This window comes from Zerene cesonia, chromosome 18 (assembly GCF_012273895.1).
Source record: "Zerene cesonia ecotype Mississippi chromosome 18, Zerene_cesonia_1.1, whole genome shotgun sequence".
In the NCBI taxonomy this organism is placed as follows: Eukaryota; Metazoa; Arthropoda; class Insecta; order Lepidoptera; family Pieridae; genus Zerene; species Zerene cesonia.
The window spans coordinates 9,631,875-9,644,822 of NC_052119.1; the positions used below are offsets into that span (position 1 = coordinate 9,631,875).

Sequence of the window (12,948 nt, forward strand, 5' to 3'; positions counted from 1 at the left end):
TCGAATCCAAATAACTTTACCTAACAGTTAACACAGTCTTATTTTTATACCTTAAAGCTCATCTACTAATTGTTCTATTGTACTGTTGTCACACGTTATTAGGTTGTGGATTCGATATAGAGTTGTTGAGCGGTCGCATCTCTTGCGGCGCGGGCGGCGGCGGCGGCGGCTGCAGGCGCCCGTACACGAGGCGCAGCGCCAGCAGGGCGGCCAGCGTGAGCGCGGCCGTCGTGCCGAAGGTCGCGTCGGGCCCGCGGCGCGCGTACACGCTCGACACGAACACGGGGCCCAGCGCGCGCGACAGGCACCCCGCGCCCGTCAGCACGCCCATCCACACGCCTTGCGGCCGCGGACCCAGCACCTGATCATTCGCTAATTTACTTTCAAATTCTCACACGACTTCATCGAAATACGCCTCGTTATTCTCGATAAGGCGAGCGAGCGTGAAAACATGTTCAATGTTTCCTTATCAAAATGACGAATACTAAACGAATAGATTAGTTATCTAATAGAAAGTAATTCAATTTGCAGGCCTTGTTTAAACACTTTAAAAACGATGTATTTTTTCGAACACATACGATATACGACTAACATGGATGGATGATTATTAATACCAAAGAAAGTTATAAATTTCAAAAGTCTAGAAAAGAAGAGAGTAAACATTGCTAAAAGCAATCTCTAAAACAAGACTTTCAATCAAATAATCTACACTCAACTAGTCTATCAGTTCACTCAAATCAGATAGACACAAACCGTTCCTCAATTACCTTTGAAAAGATAGTCTGTATGAGCGTGACCCCCAGCGGATAGCCGATGGAGACGCAAGTGTAGCCGAGGAAGAACTGCGGCAAGGTGAGGCCGCGCGAGGTGAGGCACCAGGGCTGCGCGCGCGCGGGACAGCCGCCGCCCGACTCCAGCGCGTCGGCGGGCACCAGCGGCGGCCCGCCCGGCCCCCACGGGATGCACAGCAGCGACGCCAGCCCCGTCAGCAGGAACCCGCCCCATAGCAGCAGCGCTCTGGAATGTTAGCATAATAATTAACTACTGCTCAGCTAATATCCACTAAAATATATTGTTCATAAAATCTAAATTGAAACTAATTAAAACAATTTACAATTGTAATGAATACCTATTTTAAACAGATATATCAAAGAAGCCACACTTTATAAAAGAACTCTGTCGAATTAAGATAATATCCTATAATGATATTAAGTTCTATTTGGTGTGAATATATAAAATAAATAAAAAAATAAAACAAAGCAAATATTTGTCCGATGTCCGAACAAAAGATGATCCCAATTATCGATGGAGGAAAATTCCTGGACGCAGACCGTAATATTTAAGTGAATTTTTACAAAGACCTTTTTATACTCTGTGACATAGACGACCAATCATATTATTAGAGTAGGTACAGTAATTTCCGAAACTACTATTAAAAACAAGTTTGGACTATGCATACCTATATCGCAGGCAAATTGTACACGTATAATCATGCCGTTTATAAGCGGCCTCGTCACCTTACAAACAGCATAATCATACAATTTGCCTGCGACACACACACCAAAGTGAATTGTAGCTGGTGAATTGCTCATGTATGTTTAAATAAATGGATTACCTTTCTTCAAATATCTTAGTTAGTGGTGTGATGAGCGCGAAGACGGCGCATGCGACGATGGCCCCGGCGCTCATAAGCGCGCCCATGTACTCCAGAGCCTCTTTCTTGCTCCACCCGAACTGGTCCATCGTCAGTGGGGTGGCTAACGTCTCCAGCAGCACAAAATTGAACACCAGCACAAAGAAGGCTACGACCAGCGTCCAGCTACTGATGTAGTCAGGTTTCATAGCTTTCAGAGCCTCCTTTTCTGTAAAATTAAGTAATCCACAGTGAAAAGAAGTAAAATAACATTTCAAAACATGAACTAAGAAGAAGTAGTTGTTGTTACTTTAAAACACATTACACTATTTAAGTATTAATTTTAACAATCGAATTATGTTTATGCACTATATTTACCCGTTTCTTTTCCTTGCGCGAGCATAGCTTCCCTGGCTGCGATTTTCCGCTCCTTAAAACAACAGGGCAGAAAGAGCAAGATGTTGATGATTCCAAGAAGTGCGTTGATCCACCCCGCCGCAGTGTACATGTCCAGTCGCAGCTGGAAGGTTTGTTCGCCGGGGGGTGGGTAGGGCGCACCCGGCCCCAGCGGCGCCGCGGCCGCCTGCAGCGCCGGCCCCACCACGAACCCCAACACTTGAGCGAGGGAGCAGCTTGCTACCGCGCGTGTTCTTTCGCTTTCGCGCGTCGCTGCCGACAGGTACGAACGGGCTACGGCGACGTTTGCTGAAATAATAAGTGTGCTTTTATAAATTTACTCTTAAACCGCATTGTTGGATTAGATTTGTGATTTTGTGCAAATAAGCTTAAATCAATATTTTGGTAATAAAATGTAGTTCTTATAAATTCATATTACGAATATGTTCTTTTCTTTATTTTCTAGCTATTTATCGGAAAATAAACCTATCCCGACAATGTTGTTAATTTTATGAACTAAACTTAGATCTCTTACAAGCTTTTAACGTCAAAGCACAGGAGGACAGTTTATAAGACATATCGTTTTCTAACCAGAACTAATTCCAACCAAGGCTCTAGCGGCTAACATCCACTGATGCGCGTTGGGGCGCATGAGATGCAGGTTGGCGTAGAGCGCGGAGGCCAGCACAAACAGCAGCAGCATTGCGAGCACGGGGGTGCGCGCGCGCGCCGCTCGGTTGGCCCACAGCCCCAGCAGCGGCGACGCCACCAGCTGCCCCAGCGGGCTCACACCCACAGCCAGGCCGAGCGCCTCCTTGCTCGCCCCTGGGTCTAGCTGGAAATAGAGCGGAATAGAAATTAGTATTAGCTCTACATTTAAAAAAGCATTGAATCCATAGAATCACTACATAGTATAAAACAAAGTCGCTTTCTCTGTCTGTCCCTATGTATGCTTAAATCTTTAAAACTAAACAATGGATTTTGGAGGGTTTTTTTTTTTAAGATAGAGCCACTCAAGATGAAGGTTAATACTTTAATGAGATCTATTAAACTACTCAGAATTTAACGCATCCAAAGCCGCGGGCAAAAGTTAGTTCGAATAAATGGAACCCCTCTAAATTTTACGAGTTAAAATCTCTTCTTACTCATTGCAACATAAACACAACACGCCCGTATAGAATGAAATCCGATTTCAATATTGCTTATCAACTAGATATTGCTGGATATTCTGGATGACGGTGGCTATTTCAAGTTACTAATAGTCTTTCTTATAGGCTCATAAGAAGAATATGATGAATCAAAAAAATTATTTCATTTAGACAGAGAAAAACACTGATATTGAGAAAAATATCACATTCCAAACACGTAGGGGCGACACGAGTAAGATCTGGCCGGCCGCCAGCCGCCGCACGAGGGCCTGCGGCTCGGCAGTCGGACACACAACAATATTGTAATATAATGTGTTCGCAGTTGGAAACAGCTCGTAGATATCGCTCACATGTATGTTTGCTGACGTCACCGACCGTGCGTGACTGCAACATGATTATGTTTCTCCGCGTGAATAATTATGTATTTACAAACTTGAAAACCTTCAGATTACAATTGCAACTTGTAAATATTAAATTATGGAATATGATTTGATTAGATTTGGCTTATAACTGAACATATAATAGAATAAACACGATAGAGCAGTAATACATATGTAAAATCGCTGAACGGATTAGATGATTATTGTTGGTACAATTATGTTAAACGTAATTTATACGATATGTATAATATAAAAGTAAACATTGAGTGTCTGTCTGTCTGAGAGTGACATTTTATATTTATCCACAAAACTGATAGGAGCCATAAAAGAAGAAACCAAAAAAACTGTTTTTGGAATTTTTGTTTGTCTGACTATGAAATACCTTAACAATTCGAAACTACTATACTCAACGGATGTGAACGCAGTTTTCACAGGTGGATTACATATAATTAGGAGCCTTGATAAACATTTCATTGGTCAAAATGAATCCATTGAAAACATCAAGCGCAACAGGCTATTTAAACTAGGTATAAGAGATATAAAATTGAAGATCTGGAACTCCCGATGTGGAACTCCAAGAGCCCAGCAACACTATATCATAAATAGTAATGATATCTTAGCAAAAGTTGTTCAATCTGATGGGCATTTTCTGTCGACTTATAATAATCGAGATCGGGAACATTTGTTGTCGAAATCAACGATAATCCGGGAAGAAAAATAGTTCTTTCTCCATTTTATTCACGTTCAAAGTTCATGCGAACGAAGTTGCGCGCACCCGCTAGTGTAGTATATAGTACCTTGGAGATAGACATAATACTTATATTTTAGTCTAATCCTTGGATTTCTCTTCTGCAAACCAAACCTAATGTAAAAGTGACACTTAATGATACCAAAGGTAATATAGAATAAACGGTGCGGAATAGCACTGAGAGTTGCATTCGTAGCTTCGTTTCCGTCTTATTCGATAATTTATAACTTGGACATAATATCACCGGAAAAGGGGAACGTTATGTAACTAAACACAGATCATAAAAAAAACCGTCCTAAATAACAGATTTTTCATTAATTTCTCCATCTTGATATTGGCCTCATTTTTAATACCCTCTGTATTCAAACATGCACTCGAGTAAGTATATTGTTTGGTGTATATTTGGTTTTGTATTTTTTTATGTAAAACGCAAAATAATCTCGACTGTCTCGTTAGGCATTTGTTATCCAGCAACTTGTGATTAATTAATGCTTTGAATGTAGTTATAATTATCTTATCAATTTGTATAATCAAGTGATTAATTAATACTTGATAAGAAATACAAGCGCACCTACCATCTACCTCACATTATACCTACAATTCATTAAAATATTTGTATTATCGATATAACAGTATAATAATTAAACTAATTAAAAAAATATGCGTTCTTTTTTAAGTGCTAATATTTTTCTGATTAAATTACTAATCTAAATCAATTAGCAAAGATTCAAATTTGTATTTATTACTGTAAACGGCATTACTCTCGTTCGTATTAGTTATATTCTTTCTGTCAAGTGTTCCATTATAGAATCTTTTGAGGGCCAGAATCGAAGACTTTGTATGCCTTTAAAAAGGGAAAGCAACATTGCAACAATAACACGTGTCGGGTTATTTATATCGGCGCTTCTTGACAGCTGACCGAGTCTGACAGGTCACCGGTCTTCTCACTGGCCACCGCCTCTACACAATCAACTTTGAACTTGGCCTTGAATCACAATTCCATTGGACATCCGGAGGAGAACATTGTGCCATCTCAGTCAGCAACGCCATGTATATCAATTGACGTAAATATCGAGATGTATTCTGATGCATCGTTATTCTATTTTGATGTTTTGTACTGACTACTGTATTAACCGATTATTGGTCAATGTTTTAAATTATAAGTTATATACTAAAAATAGTATTATAAGTGTGTATTATATAAATACTAATAAAAACATTAATGTTCTCATAAATCTAATTTATGTGTATAACGTTTAAATCATAAAAGGGTGCGTCACAACACGATTTGATAAGCACAATCTGTTTATTGTGTGGACCCTCCACCTCCACCTCCGCGGTTCTGACCAAAACACTGAACTCAATTGGATATTATCTTTTATTTTTTCTTGTTGTTATGATTTTGTATTGTATTTTTATCTCAAGATTTAAAACTTAAACAAATGAAACAAAATTTCTAATCATAACAAAGAGATAAGAATATTTTCATAAATAAAGAACACTGCAATATTTCCATAGGAACGTTTTTATGTCTAACTGTCATATTTAAATAAATAATAAATTCATAATAGAGTTAGCATTAATGAGCAAATGCCATTACGACATAAATAAATCTTTGCCTTCTTATCGAATGGTTATTTGATTGACACAAAGATTCTTGTATAAATGAACAATACTCGTAGATATAAAAGAACAGACAGAAATAGACAAATGTTAATAATTACATTATTAATCTTATATTACTAATATTATAAATATAATATGAAAATTTGTGTGTGTGTGTTTGTTGCTCTTTCACGCAAAAACTACTGAACCGATTGCAATGAAATTTGGTACGTAGATAGCTAGACCGCTGGAATAACATAAAGGCTACTTTTTATCCCGATATTCCTACGGGTTACCGACTTACGCGGGTGAAACCGCGAGGCGCAGCTAGTCATGTTATATTTACAAAACGACTAACGTTATTCTTGGTTTTTCGCGCAACTGTGGTCCATAACAACTTAATTTGTAACATAATATATTACATAGGGTATCCTAATACCTATTTAGAAAGGTCGGCGATCATAATTCCATTTGTATGTAGCGTTAGTGTGCTCTACCACAGGATGCTTTATGTGTAATGCAAGTTCGTTTCGGTTCGTGCTAGAGTATTTTATATCTATGATTTCAGTGGATACTTTAGGATTCTTCCTTCTTTAATATAACACAGCTGAATGGTACGGTCATATGACCACAATTGGATTGCAAAATACTGCATCATTCTTAACAATTTTACTGTGTGCAAATTGTTTGGAGAAATAATTATCTGGTCTTACTTATAGTGTTAACAGCGTTAATAGTGTTAAGACAATGTACAAACTAGTTTACTTATTAAAGTGACCGGCATTGTTATCTACACAACGATGTTATAAGAGAGCTAAACACAGCGCGCGGCGGCCGGTGCACACCTCGCCACAATCTACGACTTAAGGTTTAAGTGAGGATAACACGTATCAGATTGTCTATCACACAACACACACGTGATTGCTGACCAAACCTTTTTTTACTGCACAAAAAAGGTGTTAATGACTGCCGTTGGCCTTATTTTAACACAATTTATTTGTAGGTTTATCATAATCAGCCTACGTTCGTACCTTTTCCGTGAGGGTTTGGGACATTATCTACAACACTTCGACTCCGAATTCAGAATATATACTGTAAAATTTTGATTTTAGCTTATTCCTGTTTCCTCTCGATGTATTCCTTTGTCCATCGGAGCAGTGATGTTGTAGGTCATGTGCAGTTAAATTACAAATTCAATTTAATGTTGTATGATCCTCTAGTTTCGAATTATTTGTATTGATTACTGGAGAGGCATTCGTCACCATGATATTCTTGGTAAAATGTCATATTTAAAATTTAATGCTGTAGGGGAGTATGCAATGACAATATTAATATTTATTTTAGGTATTGTTTACGCTCTTAGTAACAAATGATGAATCAGCACGTAACAATAGAAATTATCGTTTATTTGTTTTCTTTCTTCTAACAGTCTTTAACATACGTATGTTCTTCATAATTAAAAACCTTAACCGTTAATAAATAACCTTGTTGATATTTAAATAGGTTATACATTAGTGTGGTACTTTTGACTTACCATGATGGTTATGTGATTAAATTATGGTAGCGTCACTGAAGTAGCGGACTGTCATATTTATGTATTTAAATCATTGACATGCAATTTAACTCTGTCATTTTAGTAATAATAATCTTGTATGACAATCATAATTGTTCATTTGATTTTGATTCCATTGCAGGAGAAAGCACCATCATTACCACCATACCATTTTACTGAATCCTTATAGAGGCTTCACTATTGCGAATTAAAATAATATTATCACTCTACCTTTTGCAAAGCTCTATATATGAATAGAGCTCCAATAAGGGGTAAGAATAAAAGATTTATGTGCTTGATTCCTGATATATGGCGTGTTATAAGAAACTGACACTGCCACTCGAATCGAATCCCTAACTCACGAAACATGGGACAAGGCCGCTACCTGCCGACCCGCGCCACTATGATCATTTGCTGTGTCTATATTTCACACAACACGGAACGATGAATAAAAACTGAGACTTGTTTATGTTTAAGAAAGAAATAGAAAGTTACCTTGATCACAAAATATTTGAAAGCCAGCTAATTGCTTAAATAAGGATAAGTAAATGATTTTGAGGTGAAAGGTAGCGAGAGATTTTCATTGACATTTTTAATAATATTTTAATCAATCAAATTATTTGGATGAATATTTTAAAAGTCTATTTTAAAAGTCGAGCAAGCAATAATTTATCCTCATCGCATGCTTTGTGTTGTGTTTCACAGACAATAATTGTGTTTCGGCTGGAACCCATTACCTTGTCGAGATACGGCCAGACTCCCGTGAGCACAATGCTGAAGCCGAGGGACATCTGGAACATGGTGAAATATATCACGTAGATGCTGCGCCAGCGCTCCCGTTGCTGCTGCGCCGTCTCCAGAGCGTCCCCCGCGCCGTCTGCCGCCTCATCCTGGCCCTGCCGCCGACCCATCACGCCTTTCAACCACTCCATAATCTCGACTCGATCTAAACGGCCTTCGACCACTCGTTATCGCTCGCACCGTCCGCTGTCAGCTGTACTCGTCCGCGGAGAGCGAGGGTAGTGAACCCCGCATTGTTGTCTCCTTTGCAAGAGTTATCGTCCTGACATCGCCGTGAACAAAGAAACTGAACGCGCTCACGCGGCGACGAGCGCTCCACGCGACACATGCACAGTGACTGTTTGTTTGTTGGCATCGTTTTAGCCTACTTACTTACTTCACCTCCTCAACTGTTACGACATTTCATTAGCATTTCGAACCCAATTTTGTAAATCGTTCTTTTAATGAATCTGCTAATGCTTTCTAAAGGAATGACCAGAATGTACCTTTTATCATAAAATTTCTTTTAAATTCTACATTATACAACCGCAGCGTACACTGTTGTCGTACTTTATATAATACTCCTTACGTAGTAATGTATGCAATAATGTAAGACAAAAACATTAATATTCTTATTGAAAAGATTATGCAATTTGTAATATTTTTTGATTCATCATTTCAGGACTTCTCATCGTGCAATGGGGGAGACAGACCCGAATCCTTTTCCTTACCCTCACAGTCCATCACTTTATTCCCTTCGTTAATTTCTTCCTTTTCCTTAATCGACAAAAGTGAACAACGCATTAGAAATATTCATGTGTGATCACTTGGCCGGTGATGATCGGTTTGCAATCAACAAACAGATGTTTAAAAAAACGAAGTCAATGAGCTCATGTGTAAAATTTGGTCTCAAATGTCATTAAAAAAATATGACTACTAGGAAATTCTTTTGACATTTAAGTAACAGTTTATATTAATTTTGAAATTTTGCTACGGTGTGGCAAATAGCTAAGTGTTCGAATCTCGCCTCGTGATCGTTTTTTTTTTCTATTCTTAAAAAAATCTCATTTATTAAGCATTTCCATATCAGTTTAGTTAATTAGTTTTATTTTTACTAAAATTTTCATTGTCCTACGTGGGATTTACGCTTAGTCTACAACTCGCCATTTGTGCAAAAAATATTTCTTAAATTTTCTGTATTAAAAGTACTAGGTACTTCTTCAATCGTTGCAGGAAAACATTGTAAGAAAACAGACATTTATATGAACGTTAAGGTACCACGAACAATCCGAATTTTCTAATGTTAAGGATTACGGAACTCTGTTTCGATGCTCTGTTTGATTATTGTAGTAATTTTATCTAGTTTACCGTATAATAATTTAGCTAGCTAGCTTAGCTCTATACAGCAATACTCGACGGTCAATTTTAATGACTATTCTCGTTGCTTTTTTTATGTATCTATAGTTTAGACTTCAGTTTGACACTACATATTAATCTGTGGCACTGACATGACATAAGATTGGGCAGTGTGCAATTACGATCGACAAAAACATTTATTGATTCTGAAAATTTGAGACTAAAGCTCTCTTGTTACTTCTTCACGTTAAACGCATACACTTCTATAAAAGAATTAATCATGGCTCTTCCTCGCGTGCTCGCCTCTCGCCTCATGCAACAAACAGGTAAATTATTTTTTTTCCAAATTTCATATTTGAATTTCGAATATTATATAAAAAGGACAGCTTATTTATTACAATTCTCTTGTTCAAACCTTTTTTACAGAACAGTACTGAGTATAGATAAATAAACAGTAACAATTATTTTTCTTTAAATATATCGTTACATAACAATATAACCTTAAAATGGTAAAGATAAATAACATGAAATAGATTCAGTGTACTATATCCTCTTCGTTAGGTTATATAATGAAACAATGTTTTGTAATAGTGTCCAATATTATTATTGGTATTGTTAATAGCAACTAACATAAGAACTTACATTTTGATTAAACAGTAATAGACAAAGACATGCTTTTCTCAATTTATCATCGAATGAGAATAATTATTTTTACCAAAAAACTGAACCTTCAAATTATCAGAACTGAACATAGAGCCACCAGCTTTCAAATAAAAAAAGAATCATCAAAATCGGTTCTCCCAGTAAAAAGTATTGTGGTAACAAACACAGTTGACTTGAGAATCTTCACTTTTTTGAATCGGTAAAAAATACAAATGAAGGTGTAACAGTATAAAATCAAAGTGTTGTGATAGTCTTTCAGAAATATTTTACTTTTTATTACATACCTTATTTATACTTTTTATGTGAAGTTTTTATTATGTCTGATATACATACTAAAGTTATTTATCTTAGTTTCTTTCAGTTCTTTGATAAGATGAATTAAGATGTAAGATAAATTGATAATAATTTATTGTTATTAAATACTAGCTGCGCCCCGCGGTTTCACTCTCGTAAGTCTGTATCCCGTAGGAATATCAGGATAAAAGCTATTTACGTACCAAATTTCATTGCAATTGGTTCAATAGTTTTTGCGTGAATGAGCAACAAACACACACACATCCTTACAAACTTTTGCATTTATAATATTAGTAGGAAGTAGGATATATAAATTTCTATCAATATTGAAGACACACTTGTTGCTATTGTGTTATTTGAGGTTTGAAAAATGTCATAAAAATCAATTGTATTTGAAAGTGTTCAATCATTTTTAAACATCTACACATAGAAACAGACCTACCTAAATGTTTATGATTTAATTGTGAAATGAAAAATTTTGTTATATTATTTCAGTGCGACGCTACCACGGAGACCACTCCTTCAAGCCACCCTCGATGGACGAGCTGCCTGTCCCCCGCGGCTCCTGGCAGGCCAAGTATGATGCTGACCAGAGGAAATACAACTCTATCCTTGCCTTTGGCATAGTGTTCACTGTATTCTCCATTAGTCTTGTAAGTAATTAATTAAATTGTAATTCATTATAAATCAATAGCTTTCCTTGCATAGACTTTGTACTTTGCTACCCCTGTATTGCTATATGAGCTTACCAAAGTGCTACTTTAAGTCTAATTAAATGAATAAATGTTTGGGTTTGCCCTGTTGCATTAGTTGCCAAGTCATTGTATGTCTAAACATACAGAATCGGCTGTGCAACATTTATAAGTTTTGATTCAACCATAACATATTCAATTCTATTTCAGGCTAAGGGCTCCGGTCTCCTGTACCTGAACTACGCTCCTCCCAAGTCCATTGATTAAACAGTTTGCACACACATTATGTTTATTGCTAGTGAAATAAAACTATAGTATTAAAATATGTGTTTTATTTAAAAAACATATTATATATATAAGTCTTTATATGCCCTTACACTACCTATTTGAAAAATAATTTAATATCCCTATATCTACATCAAGGGCTGTATGACTCATCTGTATAAACATTTTCAGTCATATTTTTAACACCTCTTTTTTTCAATATAATAGTAGTGAAGAGAAACCTTCTTCTCCATGTATACTAGATTTGATTTTTATTGAGACTGCCATATATATTACCCATAAATATAAGAGCATGTTGGTTATGTTGCATTGTTTAGAATTGGCAGTATGCAAGCATGTATCTGTCTTTGGATCACATGAAATACTATTGTATACAAAATAATATTCCACCTCTTGAACAGGAATTGAATGATGAGTGTGAAACAGACTAGTCTTTCTCTAAGTGGGTGACAATTAGAGATGCCACGAATAGTTGATTGGCCGAATACCGAATACCGAATATTCGGCAACGCTGTCGGCCGAAGCGCCGAATATTCGGCCACCGAATATTCGGCGCATAGAAAATACATGCTTGTCGGGGGCGCGTTCGATGGAATAAGACAAGTAAAAACCTGAGAAATTTAAGTAGAAACCTGTTTTCCTCGTTGCGTTGGCGCGGTAGGAGATCGATGGCTATTTGTTTCAATTCAATTGCGAGTAAATCACGTCAAGGATTGTCGCCTAGATAGGAAGGCCGATCCTTACAAGTGGTGGTTAGCAGACGAAAAACAATACCCAAACCTTTCGAAGTTTGCTAAAGTGTATCTTTCTTCTCCTGGAAGTAGCGTGTATAGTGAGAGGTTATTTTCTGAGGCTGGTATCATTTACGATGAAAAGCGTAGTCGTTTGCTACCAATAAATGCTAAAAAGCTTGTTTTTATCCGTCACAACTTACCAATGATCAATTTTAATTACTAAAGAGTTGTAATTTGGAAATAAATAGATAATTTTGAGTAATATGATGTGTCTTTTTTTCATTGATTTGCTATTCGGTATTCGGCCGAATAGTACGTATTATTCGGCCGAATACCGAATAGCTTAAAAGTGGCCGAATAGGCCGAATACCGAATAGCTGCCGAATATTCGTGGCATCTCTAGTGACAATACCCCTTAAGGACACTTAAAAGAAATTTTAAAATGTCCAGAAATGAAAGTCTGTTTACTCCTAATTAACATTAATTCTAGTAAAAAATATGATGTAACATGAAATTACACAAGAAATCAATGTCAAAAAGTCTCATCGCTTGTTGCGCACACTGAACTGCAACTATGCTCAAATGACACATCCCACTTTAGAAATGAATAGAAGTTTAGTGCAGTATCGTGTGAGGTGTGAGGTGTGGTGTGTGGTGTGGTATGTGGTGTGCGGTGTGGTGT

The 12,948-nt window shown here is 37.0% G+C and overlaps 3 protein-coding genes across 3 annotated transcripts in view; 1 reads left to right on the forward strand and 2 right to left on the reverse strand.

Moving 5' to 3' along the window:
• Positions 1-82: 82 nt before the first annotated feature.
• Positions 83-8,703, reverse strand: LOC119833786 (major facilitator superfamily domain-containing protein 8). The gene is made up of 6 exons (XM_038357965.1): positions 8,200-8,703; positions 2,621-2,864; positions 2,012-2,338; positions 1,616-1,862; positions 768-1,017; positions 83-361 (listed from the first exon to the last, which is right to left on the reverse strand). Exons 1-6 carry the CDS (start codon positions 8,392-8,394, stop codon positions 89-91), a joined length of 1,536 nt encoding a protein of 511 aa, XP_038213893.1. The 5' UTR covers positions 8,395-8,703; the 3' UTR covers positions 83-88.
• A 1,007-nt stretch (positions 8,704-9,710) lies between these two features.
• LOC119833967 lies at positions 9,711-11,570 on the forward strand. The gene is made up of 3 exons (XM_038358223.1): positions 9,711-9,924; positions 11,051-11,208; positions 11,458-11,570. The coding sequence occupies exons 1-3, from the start codon at positions 9,879-9,881 to the stop codon at positions 11,512-11,514; spliced, it is 261 nt and encodes an 86-aa protein (XP_038214151.1). The 5' UTR covers positions 9,711-9,878; the 3' UTR covers positions 11,515-11,570.
• A 715-nt stretch (positions 11,571-12,285) lies between these two features.
• Positions 12,286-12,948, reverse strand: part of LOC119834106 (exocyst complex component 1) — a 7,012-nt gene continuing 6,349 nt past the window's right edge. The window contains exon 14 of the mRNA XM_038358393.1: positions 12,286-12,346. Coding sequence (XP_038214321.1) covers positions 12,286-12,346 — 61 coding nt within the window. The remainder of the gene's footprint in view (positions 12,347-12,948) is intronic.

Coding starts and splice junctions, on each gene's coding strand:
- LOC119833786 (XM_038357965.1), bottom strand. CDS start 8,394: ATGGAGTGGTTGAAAGGCGTGATGGGTCGGCGGCAGGGCCAGGATGAG. Junction 1,863..2,011: donor CGCGCAAGGAAAAGAAACGG/GTAAATATAGTG, acceptor TTAATTTTACAG/AAAAGGAGGCTCTGAAAGCT. Junction 1,018..1,615: donor ACTAAGATATTTGAAGAAAG/GTAATCCATTTA, acceptor CTAACATTCCAG/AGCGCTGCTGCTATGGGGCG.
- LOC119833967 (XM_038358223.1), top strand. CDS start 9,879: ATGGCTCTTCCTCGCGTGCTCGCCTCTCGCCTCATGCAACAAACAG. Junction 9,925..11,050: donor TCGCCTCATGCAACAAACAG/GTAAATTATTTT, acceptor ATATTATTTCAG/TGCGACGCTACCACGGAGAC. Junction 11,209..11,457: donor CTGTATTCTCCATTAGTCTT/GTAAGTAATTAA, acceptor ATTCTATTTCAG/GCTAAGGGCTCCGGTCTCCT.